Source organism: Cicer arietinum, chromosome 7 (assembly GCF_000331145.2).
Source record: "Cicer arietinum cultivar CDC Frontier isolate Library 1 chromosome 7, Cicar.CDCFrontier_v2.0, whole genome shotgun sequence".
Taxonomy (NCBI): domain Eukaryota; kingdom Viridiplantae; phylum Streptophyta; class Magnoliopsida; order Fabales; family Fabaceae; genus Cicer; species Cicer arietinum.
In genome coordinates this window covers 22,724,219-22,739,352 of record NC_021166.2, presented here as the reverse complement: position 1 = coordinate 22,739,352, position 15,134 = coordinate 22,724,219, and the positions used below count along the sequence as shown (strand labels likewise).

At 30.7% G+C, this 15,134-nt stretch overlaps 1 protein-coding gene across 1 annotated transcript; it reads left to right on the top strand.

The window, feature by feature from the left end:
* The first annotated feature begins 1,591 nt into the window (after positions 1 to 1,591).
* LOC101514312 (protein FAR1-RELATED SEQUENCE 4-like) lies at positions 1,592 to 2,704 on the top strand. Its single transcript, XM_004509840.2, has 2 exons — positions 1,592 to 2,354; positions 2,412 to 2,704. Exons 1-2 carry the CDS (start codon positions 1,592 to 1,594, stop codon positions 2,702 to 2,704), a joined length of 1,056 nt encoding a protein of 351 aa, XP_004509897.2.
* The last annotated feature ends 12,430 nt before the right edge of the window (positions 2,705 to 15,134 follow it).

The window sequence follows — 15,134 nt, the reverse complement described above, 5'->3', positions numbered from 1 at the left end:
GAAGATTGTGTTTCTTTTTTTATTCTTTCTATTGTTTGTGATGAAAAATTTGGGAACTTAGGAGAAAACAAAATATGTATGAGAATAGAATAGGAAGGTGTGTAAACTACCTTTTAATATTTTTTGCTAATAGTTATGACTCCAAAAATTGCATAGAATTCTTTTTGTAGAGAATTAAAATAAAATTATATCTTTGGTTTAAAAGAGAGCGAAGCATGATATATAACAAAAGAGGATAGTTTTTTTTTGGTCCTCTCTTAATTGGACAAAAATGATAAGACTCATAATTCAATTTGTAATCTTCCTTTCAAAAATGAATTAAAAGGGGTTAAGAATGAAGGATGTACGTTATCTCATGTCTTAATTGGTTGAGACAAGGATATAAAGTCTACATTATGTCTAGACAACACCATGAATTATCATAAGATCTTGCCATGAAGGAGAGTAAAAAGAGTGAGGTAAGTCACATTTTTTTTTTATACTAAAGATGGATGAACCAATATATTTTCAAACAATAGATGTGAGCCGAGTCTCAATAATTCTACTATCTCCTAAGGTGAATACTTATTTGGTCCAAAATAAAACTAACAAACAATATAACTTTTATAAATTCTAATTTTATTAAATAATTCAACTAATATTTTCATCAACTAAAATAAATTAAGCAAGATAAAAATATCATTGCAGGTCACGCATAAGAAAATAAAACCAACATATTTAACACATCAATTCATAATATATATAAAAATATTAGGGTGTTACAATAGTTATCCCTTAAAAATAGTTGTCCTCGAAACTAAGAAGAAAAACAAATGGACAAGTTGCATACACCTATTGACACATTACTTAAAAATCAAACACAAATACATGTGGCCCCCACACATTCTCTCTCTTCATTTAATTTCCCCCATTTTTTTACTTTTCCCTTTTTTGTCTCTCTTTTTTCACTATTTATTTTTGTCTTCCTCTACAAAAATAAACACGTTCATCTTCCCTTTCTTCCACACTTGCAAGGTAACTTCTCATTTCTTTCTTTCGTTTGAGAATGTTTTGTTTTATTTAGACATTAATATTGAGACAAGTTGCAGTTGTTTTTGGTACATTGTTTTGCTTAGATATGAATTTTTGTTTTTTTGGATACATACATGTTTTCTGGGTTCATACCTGGTTTTTCTGCTTCTGTTTAATAATATAAACATTATTGGTTAATGAAGTACAATAGGTGGTTAATGACTTATTTTTGTCTAAAAATTAGGGTTGTGAACTGTTAATCAATCATGTTAATTATTTTTGCCTAAATATTAAGTGTCATCACTTTTAATCAGATTTGAATTGTTTCATCACTTTGAATTGTTAAGTTTCATACTATGTGATTAGTAGTGTTTTAATTATGGGTCTTTCTGATTTTTTGTTTCTGGTTAATAGTGTAAGTATTATTGGTTAGTGAAGTACAATAGGTGGTTAATAATCAGATTGAATTATTTTTTGTAGTTTTTGTGTGATATTTGCACTATCAATTAAAACTTCATGTATCCGAGTTGACAACCTTGATGATGACGACAACACATGTTGTTGGGAGCATGCAACAGGGATGTGTTTTTCTTGCTTAGATGAAGTCAAATCATTTTATGAAGAGTATGCTTCGAGAAAGGGTTTTGGGTGGAAGATTAGATCTTCAAGAAAATGGCAAGATGGGGAGCTATGCTACTTAATTTTATCATGCTCAATAGAGGGGTCTAAAGTGTCAAAAAATTTGTGTACGTTAAAAACACTTCCAACTAAGGTAAATAGTTGTCCTGTCAAGATTGTTATTAAGTTGGATAAAGATGGATTGTGGTACATTACAAAATTTGAACCTAATCATACTCACAAGACAAGTCCTACAAAGGCAAGGTTGTTCAAAGCTAACAAAAAGATGAATTTGCATGTGAAGAGAACAATACAAATCAATGATTATGTAGGAGTGAGGATGAACAAGACATTTCAACCACTTGTTAAAGATGCAGGAGGGCATGAAAACGTACCATTTTGTGAAAGAGATGTGAGGAATTATGTTAACAAGGAACGACGTGCAATAGGAAAAGAAGGTGATGGAAAAGCCTTGATAAGCTATTTCTACCAAATGAGGGAACAAAATTCAGATTTCTTCTATGACATAGATTTGGATGATGATTTTTACATAAGGAATGTGTTTTGGACTGATGCAAGAAGTAGAGCTGCTTATGAATACTTTGGATATGTTGTGACTTTTGACACAACATATTTGACTAATAAGTATGACATGCCTTTTGTTGTGTTTGTTGGTGTGAATCACCATGGTCAATCAACATTACTTGGATGTGGACTGTTGTCAGGTGAAGATACAGATTCATTTGTATGACTTTTCAAATCATGGCTTCATTGTATGCTAGGAAAGGTCCCTTTGGATATTATGACTAACCAATGCAAGGCTATAAAAAATGCCATTGAGTTAGTCTTTCCTACAACTCGTCGTAGGTGGTGTTTATGGCATATAATGAAAAAAATTCCTGAAAAGCTCTATCAACATAATGAATATAAAAAGATTAAGTTTGCATTGAAAGAAGCGGTTTATGACACATTCACAAAAGAGACATTTGAAGAAAAATGGTGTTTTTTCATCAAAAAATTTGAGCTTCAACAAAATGATTGGTTGAATGGATTGTATAACGAACGTCATAGATGAGCACCAACCTTGCTAAGGAAATATTTTTGGACAGGTATGTCTACTACACAACGAAGTGAGAGTATACATTATTTCTTTGATGGTTATATCAATTCAACGGCAAGTTTAAATCAATTTGTAAAACAATATGATAATGCTCTCAGAAATCGAGCAAAAAAAGAATTTGAAGCAGATTTTAATTCGATGGATACTACAATTTCTTGTGGGTCAAACTCGTCAATTGAAAAGCAATTCCAAGGTGAATAAACTCATGCCAAATTTAAGGAAGTTCAAACATAATTGAGATCTAAAATGAATTGTGTTGCTTCCTTGTATACCGTGGAGGGTTCCTTTGCTACATACCATGTGTTGGATGAGGTGTCAATTGGAGACAAACCGAAATAACATGTCTTAAAAGTTGTGTTTAATCGAGAAAATAATGATGTCAATTGTGAATGTTCGTTGTTTGAGTTTAGAGGTATTTTGTGTTGCCATGTGTTATCTGTGTGTACTCAAGAGAGGGTTAAAAATGTGTCAGAGAAGTATATCTTAACAAGGTGGAAGAAAAATATTAAAAGGCAACATTCATATATTAAGGACAGTTATGGTGTGAAAGAATTGAATCCACAAATGGACATGTTTGAAAAATTGTGCAAGCATTTCTATGAAGTTGCTGAAGTAGCTGCAGAGTCTGAAGATGCGACTAAGACACTCCATGAAATATTACATCAATTTAATTCTAATGTGCTCACCATAGATACTACAATTAACAAGGTTAAAAGAAGTTCTATTGATGCTTCATGTCCAAACAATGATAACGAAATTCACAGTCTTTTGCGGGTCAAGCGTAAAGGTCGTCCTCCATCAAAAAGAAAAATATCTGCAGTTGAAAAAATCGTAAAGAGGTTAAGGAATCGAACCAATCAAAGCGATGACAAAAAGACTACCTTTGTAAGTTTTTTTTCATCCAAAAATTATGTATCTATCATGTACATATTGTATTAAAATATTTATTTTTTGATTATTGAAATGTGTAGGAGAGCAATACTGAAATAGTGAGAAATCAGAACAAAAGTAACATCTGCATAGAATCATCTATTGAAGATATCGAAAGTAACACATTGTTTCATATTTGAATTTATGACTGAGTGTGTGGTTGTATTATTATATGTAAGATTGTGCTAACTTATTATATGTTGTTGTTTAGGTTGGAAGTAATACATCATTCTTGGATCTTTTGTCACAATTCAGCACAACTATGTGATAAAATGTAAATGTTTTATCAATTTTTTATATGACATTTTGTTGCAACAAAGAGCCAAGTAAATGGATTGTATGATAATCATGTACGTGGTTTATCACTTTTGTCACTTTTTTTGTTATTAATGGTCATTCTTATCAGACAAAATATAAATCTGGTCAATGGCTTTAAGAGACATGGTTAATGTTGTGAACAACTTGGTTGATGGATTTGAATATAATGTTTGGTCATTGTTATCAGACAAAATATAAATCTGGTTAATGGCTTTAAGAATCATGGTTAATGTTGTGAATAACATGGTTAATGAATTCGAACTGAAAACTTAGGCATTATAATCAAACAAGATATAAACCTAGTTAATGACTTAAAACAATATGGTTAATTCCTTGCACAACTTCTTCTTCTTCTTCTTCTTCTTCTTCTTCTTCTTCTTCTTCTTCTTCTTCTTCTTCTTCTTCTTCTTCTTCTTCTTCTTCTTCTTCTTCTTCTTCTTCTTCTTCTTCTTCTTCTTCTTCTTCTTCTTCTTCTTCTTCTTCTTCTTCTTCTTCTTCTTCTTCTTCTTCTTCTTCTTCTTCTTCTTCTTCTTCTTCTTCTTCTTCTTCTTCTTCTTCTTCTTCTTCTTCTTCTTCTTCTTCTTCTTCTTCTTCTTCTTCTTCTTCTTCTTCTTCTTCTTCTTCTTCTTCTTCTTCTTCTTCTTCTTCTTCTTCTTCTTTAACTCGCTTCCTTAGTTTATTTTTCATTCTTGTAATTATGTTTGACGTTGCTTTTGCTGAACTATTCACGTTACGCTCACATGCGACTTCATCCCCAATATTAGTATGTTATTAACAAGTCTAATTGCGTACCATAAATATTTGATTAACAAAAAAAATTAATATTCATACCATCAAATTCATGATCAGATTCATGCATTGGTTGACGTTTACACAATTTTTCGTTCAACAATTTTACCTCACCCTCAAGAATCGAAATCTTCTCTAGAGATTGCCTATTCTTCGTCACGAATCGTTGATAATCAACATAACGTACATTCTGGTTTTCTTGTTCATGCAATGCTTCATTTACCATGTCAAATTCAAGTTCTTCATTTGTGGCAGTTAACTCTTCAATTATCTTGCAAAACGAAAAACAATTGAAACACACACATTATTATTAAACAAGTTATACAATCAAATAATATAAATGCTTGTCATGTTATTTTGAAAATGCTTTTAATATTGTTTTCTTCTAACATTGTAAGATTGGCCAATTCAAAAATCTCGGGAATCTAAACTTGGGAACAGATGTTTCACCCAAGGACAAGTGGTTGAACGCCCAGATATAAAACAAATACTAATATACATAATAAATGTATTTTAATGTAAAGGCAACACAAGATAGAAGATGGTGACATAAAACGATATAAAATATATACCTGTAGGACAACTACACAACCTGTTATGTGTGTTTGCGAATCTACTTTCCCTTCTTTCAACACAATTTCAGTCCTACTTAAACTTTCAACTAAAACATTATACACCGCTATACCCCAATTGTAGCTATGTAGAGACTCTAGATCATCAAGTATTTTAATATAACGACTATTTACTAGATTTCCTGATTGGGGAAAATATAACTTTCCAAAGGCGAGGAGTATTTAAAGTCTACAAAAATTGACTCTATTGTGACGATACATGTTAAACAACACACCAATCATATCACAAGTTACTTCTTTTCCTCTAAACAACAACAGTGTATCACATTCCTCATTTTCATATTCTTTCAAAGACTCACCTACTATTGGTAGTCCTATAGGTAAACATACGTCACTTGAAGTAAAATTAACTATCCTACCTCTTATCCAAAATCCCCTACTACATCCATCCCACCTACTAGCCAACTCTAACAATAGAGCACCAGAAATTTGTAAATTTTTTGGCATATCTAAAACCCATTTGAATGGAGTTGTCATAATTTGAGTTCGATTTGCATTTGTCAAATGAAGGTTGATTTCATGCAACAAATTTGGTAAACATGCATGTCTCGCACATATCTGAAAAGTATGAATATATGGTTAATATTGATAAATAAATTGCAACAATACAAATACAACTAATTTATAAATTCCTTACATTTTTTTCATTTGTCGGTGCCATGTCTTAAAGCATCAGAACTGTAGAAAAATAAATACCAAAATATTAACATTTTAATAAAATAGCTCATTTATGATACTAAATTTGTATAAATTGAAATAATAGACAGAAATATACTTGAATATCAAGCATTTAAGCATATAAAGAAAAATCATTTAAGCATATAAAGCAAAATCATTCTCTCTAATTAAGTTGTTGTGTGTTTACAGCTATAGAGTCAACATTTATAAGATTTTTTCCAAAGATCAAGGCAAGATATGACTGATATTATAACAGGAACTACTTTTTCCAAAGATCAAGGCAATTGACTTTCAACAATTATAACAGGAGCAACAACTTGTATGCTCATTTCCACATTTGTTTGTCCTATTTGGGCAGGTCAAGAACTTCATAACTTGGTTGTTTCCAACATTCAAAAACTAGCAAATTACCTTGAAGGTATAATAATAATAATAATAATAATAATAATAATAATAATAATAATAATAATAATAATAATAATAATAATAATAATAATAATAATAATAATAATAATAATAATAATAATATATTTGAAACATGTTTGTGCTATAAGTGCAACTGTAATTTAGAACTATACACTAATATGTAAAAATAGAAATGAAGAAGCAAAAATAGAAACCCTAAATCAATAACTAAAAACCCTAAATTGAAGGAAACAACAATCATACAAAGAAGCAACAATAATGATAGAGAGAAGTAAACTTACAATGAAAATACCCAACAAGCGACAACGAGAGCAACGAGAGCGAGCGAACGAACGGATGCAGCGAGCGAGCGAATAATAGAAATTGATAGAAATCGGATGCAACGAGAGCGAGCGACAATGAGGAAGATGGAGAAACAAAGTGAAGAAGATGGAGAAGCATTCAGGATCTCGGTGGAGAAGAAGATGGAGAAACGAATAGAGAAGATGGAGAAGAGAGAAAGGGTTTTTGAGGAATAGAAAGAAAATTATAAAAATGACGAAAATGTCCCTTTAGTATGTATACGTCTTTAAGTATGTATACATATACAGTATATGTGTTTGTATTTGTGTTTAAAGTTATGTTTAAATAACATTTCTCTTATGAAAATAAGGTAACATTTAAAAAATAGAACAAGAGCGATATCATAAATCCTCCTAACTATTTTCATAAAAAGTCATTTTTATAAAACAATTGATTTAATTGTTTTTTTTATTATACAATATAATTTGACAATGCAATACTATTACACAAAATTGTTGGTAATGATGTATTATAATAATAATAATAATAATAATAATAATAATAATAATAATAATAATAATAATAATAAAATGCTTAAATTCTGTTAATGAAATTAAAAAATGATGGAAATTCAAATAAAATCAACACATTCCTAAAACTTACTTATCTAATTTTGCTATGTTCCAAAAATTTGATAGATTATTTATTGTTAATAGCACACATACTATAACTCATCTCATAAAGACAATGCACAAAATAAAATAAAGTTTACCAGACTTTTTAATAGGTAAATTAAATTGCTGATTATATTAATAACGAGTTAATCACTTCTACTAGTTTAGTCAATTACATGAAGTAGCAAGATTCACAATAAGTTTTCTTTAAATTATGACTATTAAAAAACTTTTAATATAATTATAGAGCAAGAAGGTGTCGTCACATCTTCCACTCATTTGAATTTTGTTAATTTTCTTTTAATCAAATCAATCTTGTAAAATTAATAACAAAATAAAATTGAAAAAAAATACATAATTTTACTATTAAAATTTGCAGCATTTAGATTGTAATAATATATACTGAAAAAATATTTAAATTTAGGTAACTAGAAAAAATTCAAATAAAAATATCTAATGATTGTTGACAAGGGAAAGTCCTTTTAAGTTCATCAGATTTTTTTTAAAACATTTAACATAAAATAAAAGATAGAAAGATTAAAAAATAATAGTAATAATAGTAAAATAATTACGACATATTATCTTAACTCTTAGTTCTATAGAGTCTAAAGAACATTCATAAAATAAGAAAAATATTTTATATATATATATATATATATATATATATAAATTCAAAAATAAAATGTAGTTAGATTAAATTTTACTTAAGAAAAATAATTTAAGAAATCAAATCTAGCTAAAATTAGTTTATAAAATACTTTCGGAATATCAAAAAATGTCTTAACTAGTTCAACGTGTCAACCCCTTCTTTGACCCGACCATTCTTTGTCATCACCCCAATGGAGACTTCAATTTTTCCCGACAAGTCAACAATCTTGGTCTCATAACCAATCTTCCTAGCTTCATGTTTACGAACTTGTTCCCGAAGCTTGCTGACTTCTCTAGCATAACCTTCATCGCCACTCACCACCGTGTGAGCTAGCGATAACACCCAAAGGGCCACTAGTAGGTTGGCCAATTTCCCTTTCTTACAACCAATGAGAACCCAATTCCCCTAAAACCACTAACTCGAACGGTTGAACAAGGCTTGATGAATTGGAATTTGACCAAACTGAAGGTGCAAACACAATAATAGGGGTTGAATTATGTTTGACTAATTTGATAACTTCTTTATTATTTGGTAAAAACCGGTTCAAACTTGATGGTTTACTTAGAGTAGAAGCAATAATGAAACTAAGGAGTGTAGGAATAAAGTGACACGAGTAATTTATTCTGGTTCACCACTAACTTGGCTACATCTAGTCCCTTCACTCAAAAGGATTTAATTCACTAATTGAACAACTTGAATTACAAAGCACATGACCCTCCAAGCCATTCTTCTCAAATAGCCTGTCAACCCCAGATTTTTTAAGAACACACACACACCTTGACTCTACCAGCAAAGTCTTCTCCACACAATCTGATAACCCCAAATTGTTGAAGGTACACTAACACCACTATCGGGTTTGAATACAAAGGCTTGGAATTTGAGTAGTTTTTTCTAACAAGCTGATTATAACAATGACTATCACACTCTAAGAAAAACCCTTAGAAATTTTTTCTTAATCTAACAAGTGTTTCTTTCTTTGAACTCTAAGGTGAATTTGGAATTTTGAGCTTGAGTTCTTCAACTCTTTTCTGATTTTTCGATGATCTTGTTCTTTAGCCTTAGGTATCTATTTATAGATAAAATTAGGGCTTCCATTTAGTCCTTGTTTAATTCTGAATTGTATCTTCATTCCTAGCTTGGTCAACAATGATCTTATTCAAAAATAATTCTGAACAAGATGCTTTTTGATGATATGTTCTTTAGCCAATTCTTTATTTCTAAATCCAATATTAGCAATTCTTCTAGATTGATTGTATTTGTATTTTGTTCAGATTGAGTTTTTAAATTCTTCAGATTGATTATGATTGTATTTTGTTCAGATAGTGTTTGTAAATTCTTCAGATTGATACTGCTCAATTTTTGTGAAGATTTCTTTCGCAATCACTTCAGATGAAACTTCATTTCTATTGCTTGCTTTGATATGGGTGGGAACATAGTGTTGGAACAGTTCTTGAACTTTCACAAGTTGGAATATGACTAAGTCCAACTCAATATTTTGTCGTTTGTCAAAATCTGAATAATATATTTGCAAATAATAAATGTATCTTCTTGTGAGTGTTTCTTCTTGTAAATAATTCTTGATCATATCTTCTTGTAAATAATTTATATCTTCTTGTAGATAAATCTTGATCAAATCTTCTTGTAAATAATTCATATCTTCTTGTAGATAAATCTTGATAAAATATTCTTCTAAATAATTCTTATCTTCTTGTAGTAAATATTGATCTAATCTTCTAGTAAATAATTCATATCTTGTGATAAATCTTGATCAAATCTTCTTATAAATAATTCATATCTTGTAGATAAATCTCGATCAAATCTTCTTATAAATAATCCATATATTATTGTAGATAAATCTTTCTCAAATCTTCTTGTAAATAATTCATATATTATTATTGATAAGATGTTGATCACATCTTCAAATCTTGACCATATTTTCTTCAATTATAAATCTAAATCAAATCTTATTTTAGATTATCTTCAAAAAACATGAATCTTCTTTCATACTCTGTGAAATCAAATATATTGTTCTCATAAAATAATTTTGTTTACATCAAAACTCTAAGTATAAAATCAACTTGGTTCCAACATAAACAATGACGACTCTTCATCATATGCATATTTTTCATTGATTTTAGTCTTATTTATCTTTAACTATTAGTTAATTTAATGAATAATTTGATATATTTTGTTGATTTTAGTTCTTTGATTTAATGAAATGTTTATGTTATTATTTCCTTAATTAAGTAGATATTTTTTTGGAGTTTTGTGTTATTACTTTGTTTTAGTGTAGTGCTGAATTTTGGTGAGAAATCAACATGACCTATGTGGAGTATTTCATCCATATATGGAGTTGTAGATGTCCAATTGGAGTCAAACCAAGTGCAAATAAAAGCTACGATCCATAACTACAATTTTCGGAAGACACCGGAACCCAATTCAGACTCCAAACATGAGACAAATGCAGAAAATGTCAAACAGAAGAAGTTGTGTGCCTAAAGCGCAACAGCTGAACCTAGGGTGCATTTCCACCCTTTTGACACTGTCCAGGCGCGCCCGAAGCCCAATTCCCGCGCCTGGGGCGTATAGCGCAATGTGAATGTATAAAAACACGTTTTTCTCACTTTTTAGGTATCTTTTTGACTATTGGAAAGTTGAGAGACCTGTGCCCTAACAGAGAAACTCAAAGACGGCCGCTTCTAACACCATTGGAGCAGTTTTATCAAGAATCATTCATGAATCTTTCTTGTAATTCTTCTCTAATCTCTATCTTTTCTATCGTTGTCACGAGTAACTAAACCTTATTTGTTAGGGATGAGTGTAACAAGATGAAACCCTTATTTTTCTGATTTGATTTCTAGTTATATGAATGAGTTTATTGAATTATTTTTCTCATCTACGTGCTTAATGCTTTTTATTGCTTGATCAACATTAAAATGTTCTACGATTCGTATTTTGAAACGAAAGTGGACTTTACGAATGCTTGAGATGAGAAATTCATGAATTTGTAGTCTAACGATAGATGCAGGTCACGAAACCAATTAAATTAGTTGCATAGGCAATAGTTTAAAACGAGTTTCTTGTACAGTAATGCTTAATTCTAATCTTAAATCCACTAAGGAATTAGGGGTTACTTTGGAATTAAAGGTTATGTCCCTAAGACATTAGGGCAAGAATAATAAAGAGAATTCAGTAATAATTCAATAAAGGAATTCAATAACTAGGATCAAATTAGAAACCAAGGTTGGATTCGAAGTGAAACTCATCCTTGACATTTTTCTTATTATAAATGATCAATTTATTACTGTTATTAATTTTCAATATTATTTCAATCAATTTGGGAACTTTTTGTTCAATTTTAGTAATTAAATATAATTCAATAGTAAAACACAATCCTTGAGTTCGACACTCAGAATTACCGTTTTAATTATTACTTGCAACGATTCAGTACACTTGCTGAAACGCTATCAAACAACTAAGAAGAAAACGGGGTCCATTTCAGCAACCCTTGTCAGAACCAAGATGGTTTGAAGAACAACTTTTTATCTTGTTTTGTTAATAACAAAAAGTATTTTGTGGGAACAATTTAATGCACTAATGTTTTAATTAAGTGTGCAATTCCAAGTTCAACTGTTTGTGTAGGATATTATGATATATCCTCTAATTATCAAATTAATACAATGAAACACCAAGACTCCGATTTTATGTTCTACATTTAAAAATCTGGTGATACGCGTCTTTAATATGTTGCCTTTGATGGTACAAATAAATATTTGTTATGATTGCCTTTGATGGTGCTGATAAGGTTCTACTTAAGGTGTTTTCGATAAATTGCCTCTAAAAAAGCAAGCAAGTGTTTGACTTCAGTTGCCTTTGATGTCTACAAGCAAGCGTATGACTTCGGCTGCCTATAAGAAAGTCAACGCTACTGGAAAAGTTATAGCTCAAAGAAAATACAATGGTTTGGAAAAGTCAACATTCATAAAAAAGTCAACGAATATGAATAAGTTAACGCGGAAAATATCTGATGGTAGTTAATCCTATAAGAAGACAAGTTGCACGCATCCTTTGAGGAACACCCAGAACCATGCTTGCTCTGATTGTTCTATCCTTTGATCCATACCCTTCGCTTACTTTGATTTTATTCAAGTTACGTGGAGTGATTTATAGGATTCAATTCTGAGTTCAACCAATAAATTTATCTTTAACGGTTCAATTGGTTAAACCCATGAAGATACATATTGTATTTTGGAAAGAAAGTATGCATGTCTTACCTTAAGGACACATACCATACCGTGATGAACTCTATAAAAGAACATGCTTCGTTACTTGAAGAAATATGAGAAGGCACCACAATAACACACAACGCAAAAAGCACTACAACATTCTGCAATCATTAAAAAATCATCTAAGTGATGAGAAAGAAAAATGTGAAAGTAATATATTTTTTAAACAAACTATTGAGAAAGATTTTTCAGAAAACCCATTCTTATTCATTTGTAACCTAGCCTAGTAGCGACTATTTTTCCTCAATGATTTTTTGGTGCAAACAAGAAGTTGAGAAGATTTAAATGGTTAAGGTTAAGTGTTGTAATTCGGTTTGAATTATAGGAGAAAATCCTTTTGGATGAAGGGACTAGACATAGCTACCGGTTTAACGGTGAACTAGTATAAATCTTTTTGTGATTTACTTCTTTCCTTTATTTATTCAGATTGAGTTTTTAATTACCAAGTTTAGAAATGTTTGTTTTTAGAACTATACAACCTAATTCAAACCCCATTTCTTGTGTTTTGCAACCTTCAATTGGTATTAGAGCCCAGTCTCAAGACCTGCCCACCTTACAGTGTTTGAGTAAAGATCCAATATTCTATTATGTCTAACCTTGGTGATGAAGCTATTGGAGGAAACATCAACATATCCCTTCTGATTGATGGAGAGCATTTCGAGTATTGGAAAGACAAACTCAAAACCTTTTTCATATTCTAAACTATGGGATTTGGTTGAAGATGGATAAACTTCTTCTAGTAATGATGACAATACTAAAGTATCCAAAAAGAACATGTGTAACAAAGAGACGGCCAAAAACATATTTGATGCTCTAGTTCTAACCTACGAAGGAAGTAAGAAGGTGCAAAAAGCCAAAGCCAATCTTCTTATAATAAAGAACGAGTTATTTTAAATGGAGGAAAGCTATTCAACTGTAGATCATGTAAAGAAGATTCTCAGTAGTCTTCAAGCAAATGGAGACCCAAGATCACTAAAATTTAGGAAGCATATGATCTAAACAGTATTCGTCTTGAAAACTGATTAATTCCCTTCTATCTCACGAGATTGAACTATCTAAGGATGAGTCCAAGAAGAAGCAAAAGTATTTGGCTATCAGATCCCAAGACAAAAAGGCTTTACAAGCGGCTAAAGAATCAGAGTGGAGATTCAAAGGCTAAGGAATTATCCGTCATCTCAAGGAAGAGTCAACACATGTGGCACAACAAGAGATCTTTTCTCCAAAGAGAAATCAACAAGTACCAAAACAAGGAAAAAAGTAATGACAAGAAGAAATTCACATGCTTCGAGTGCAAGGAATATGGACACTTCAAGGTAGAATGTCCAAAACAGGAGATAAGAAGTCAAAATAAATATCCCAAGACGAAGAAAAAAGGTATGATTACATGGGATGATTGTGATGAATCATTTGATGATGAATAACTTGCAAACAAGGCTCTGATGACTGATATATAGTCTGATTCTAACTCATACTATGTGAAGAAATCGAGGTATTCTCTAATCTATCTCATAGTGAGCTCATAACTACTTTAAATGAGTTTTTAAATAACAATCATTATGTGTCTTCAAAATTGAAAACTCTAAGAAAAGCCCATAATGATTTGACTGAAAGATATAACTCTCTTGAAAAAGATTTTGCAAAACTTAAGATTGACAAAGTGACTACGAATGAAAATATTTAAAAACCCTTAGAGGATAAGATTTGTAACTCAATCAAATACGAATTTTGAGAGGATGATGATCAGATGATTGATTATGATTGATATATTCCAACGTTATTGATGACTCTTCATCATATGCATATTTTTCATTGTTTTTAGTCTTATTTATCTTTTATTCATTAGTTATTTTAAGGAGTTATTTGATATATTTTGTTAATTTTATTTCTTTGCTTTAATGAAATGTTTATGTTCTTATTTCCTTGATTAAGTAGAGATTTTTCGGAGTTTTGTGTTGTTACTTTGTATTAATGCAAAGCTGAATTTTGGTGAGAAATTAACAAGACTTTTGTGGAGTATTTAAGCCATATATGGAGTTGTAGATGTCTAATTCGAGTCAAATGAAATGCAAAAGAAAGCTATGATCCATAGCTACAACGTTCATGGAGACCCCGAAACTAAATTCGGACTCCAAAGAGGAGACAAATGCACTACACACCAGATAGAAGATGTTGTGCGCTTGAAGCACGCCTGATGCGCATTTCGCATTGAAGCCACTGCCAATCCGCGCCTGAAGTGTGCGACGTGCATCAAAATACATTAAAACTCGATTTTCTCACTTTTTAGGAATCTTTTTGACAATTGTGAAGTGGGGAGACTTGTGCCCTAGCAGAGAAACTCAAAGACGGTCGTTTCTAATACCATTGCAGCAGTTTTATCAAGAATCATTCATGAATCTTTCTTGTAATTCTTCTTTAATCCCTATCTTTTTATCTCTGTCATGAGTAACTAAACCCTATTTTTTAGGGATGAGTGTAACAAGATGAAACCCTTATTTTTTTGATTTGATTTTTAGTTATATGAATGAGTTTATTGAATTATGTTTCTCATTTATGTGCTTAATGCTTTTTATTGTTTGATCAACATTAAAATGTTCTACGATTTGTATTTTGAAACGGAAGTAGACTTTACGAATGCTTGAGATGAGAAATTCCTGAATTTGTAGTCTAGGGATAGATGCAAGTCATGAAACCAATAGTTTAAAAAGAGAATTTATGTACGGT

What these genes read in the sequence shown, in the direction of transcription:
- LOC101514312 (XM_004509840.2), top strand. Translation starts at nt 1,592, where the DNA reads ATGTGTTTTTCTTGCTTAGATGAAGTCAAATCATTTTATGAAGAGTAT. An exon ending in TGGATGTGGACTGTTGTCAG is followed by an intron (nt 2,355 to 2,411) that starts GTGAAGATACAG and finishes ATTGTATGCTAG; the next exon opens with GAAAGGTCCCTTTGGATATT.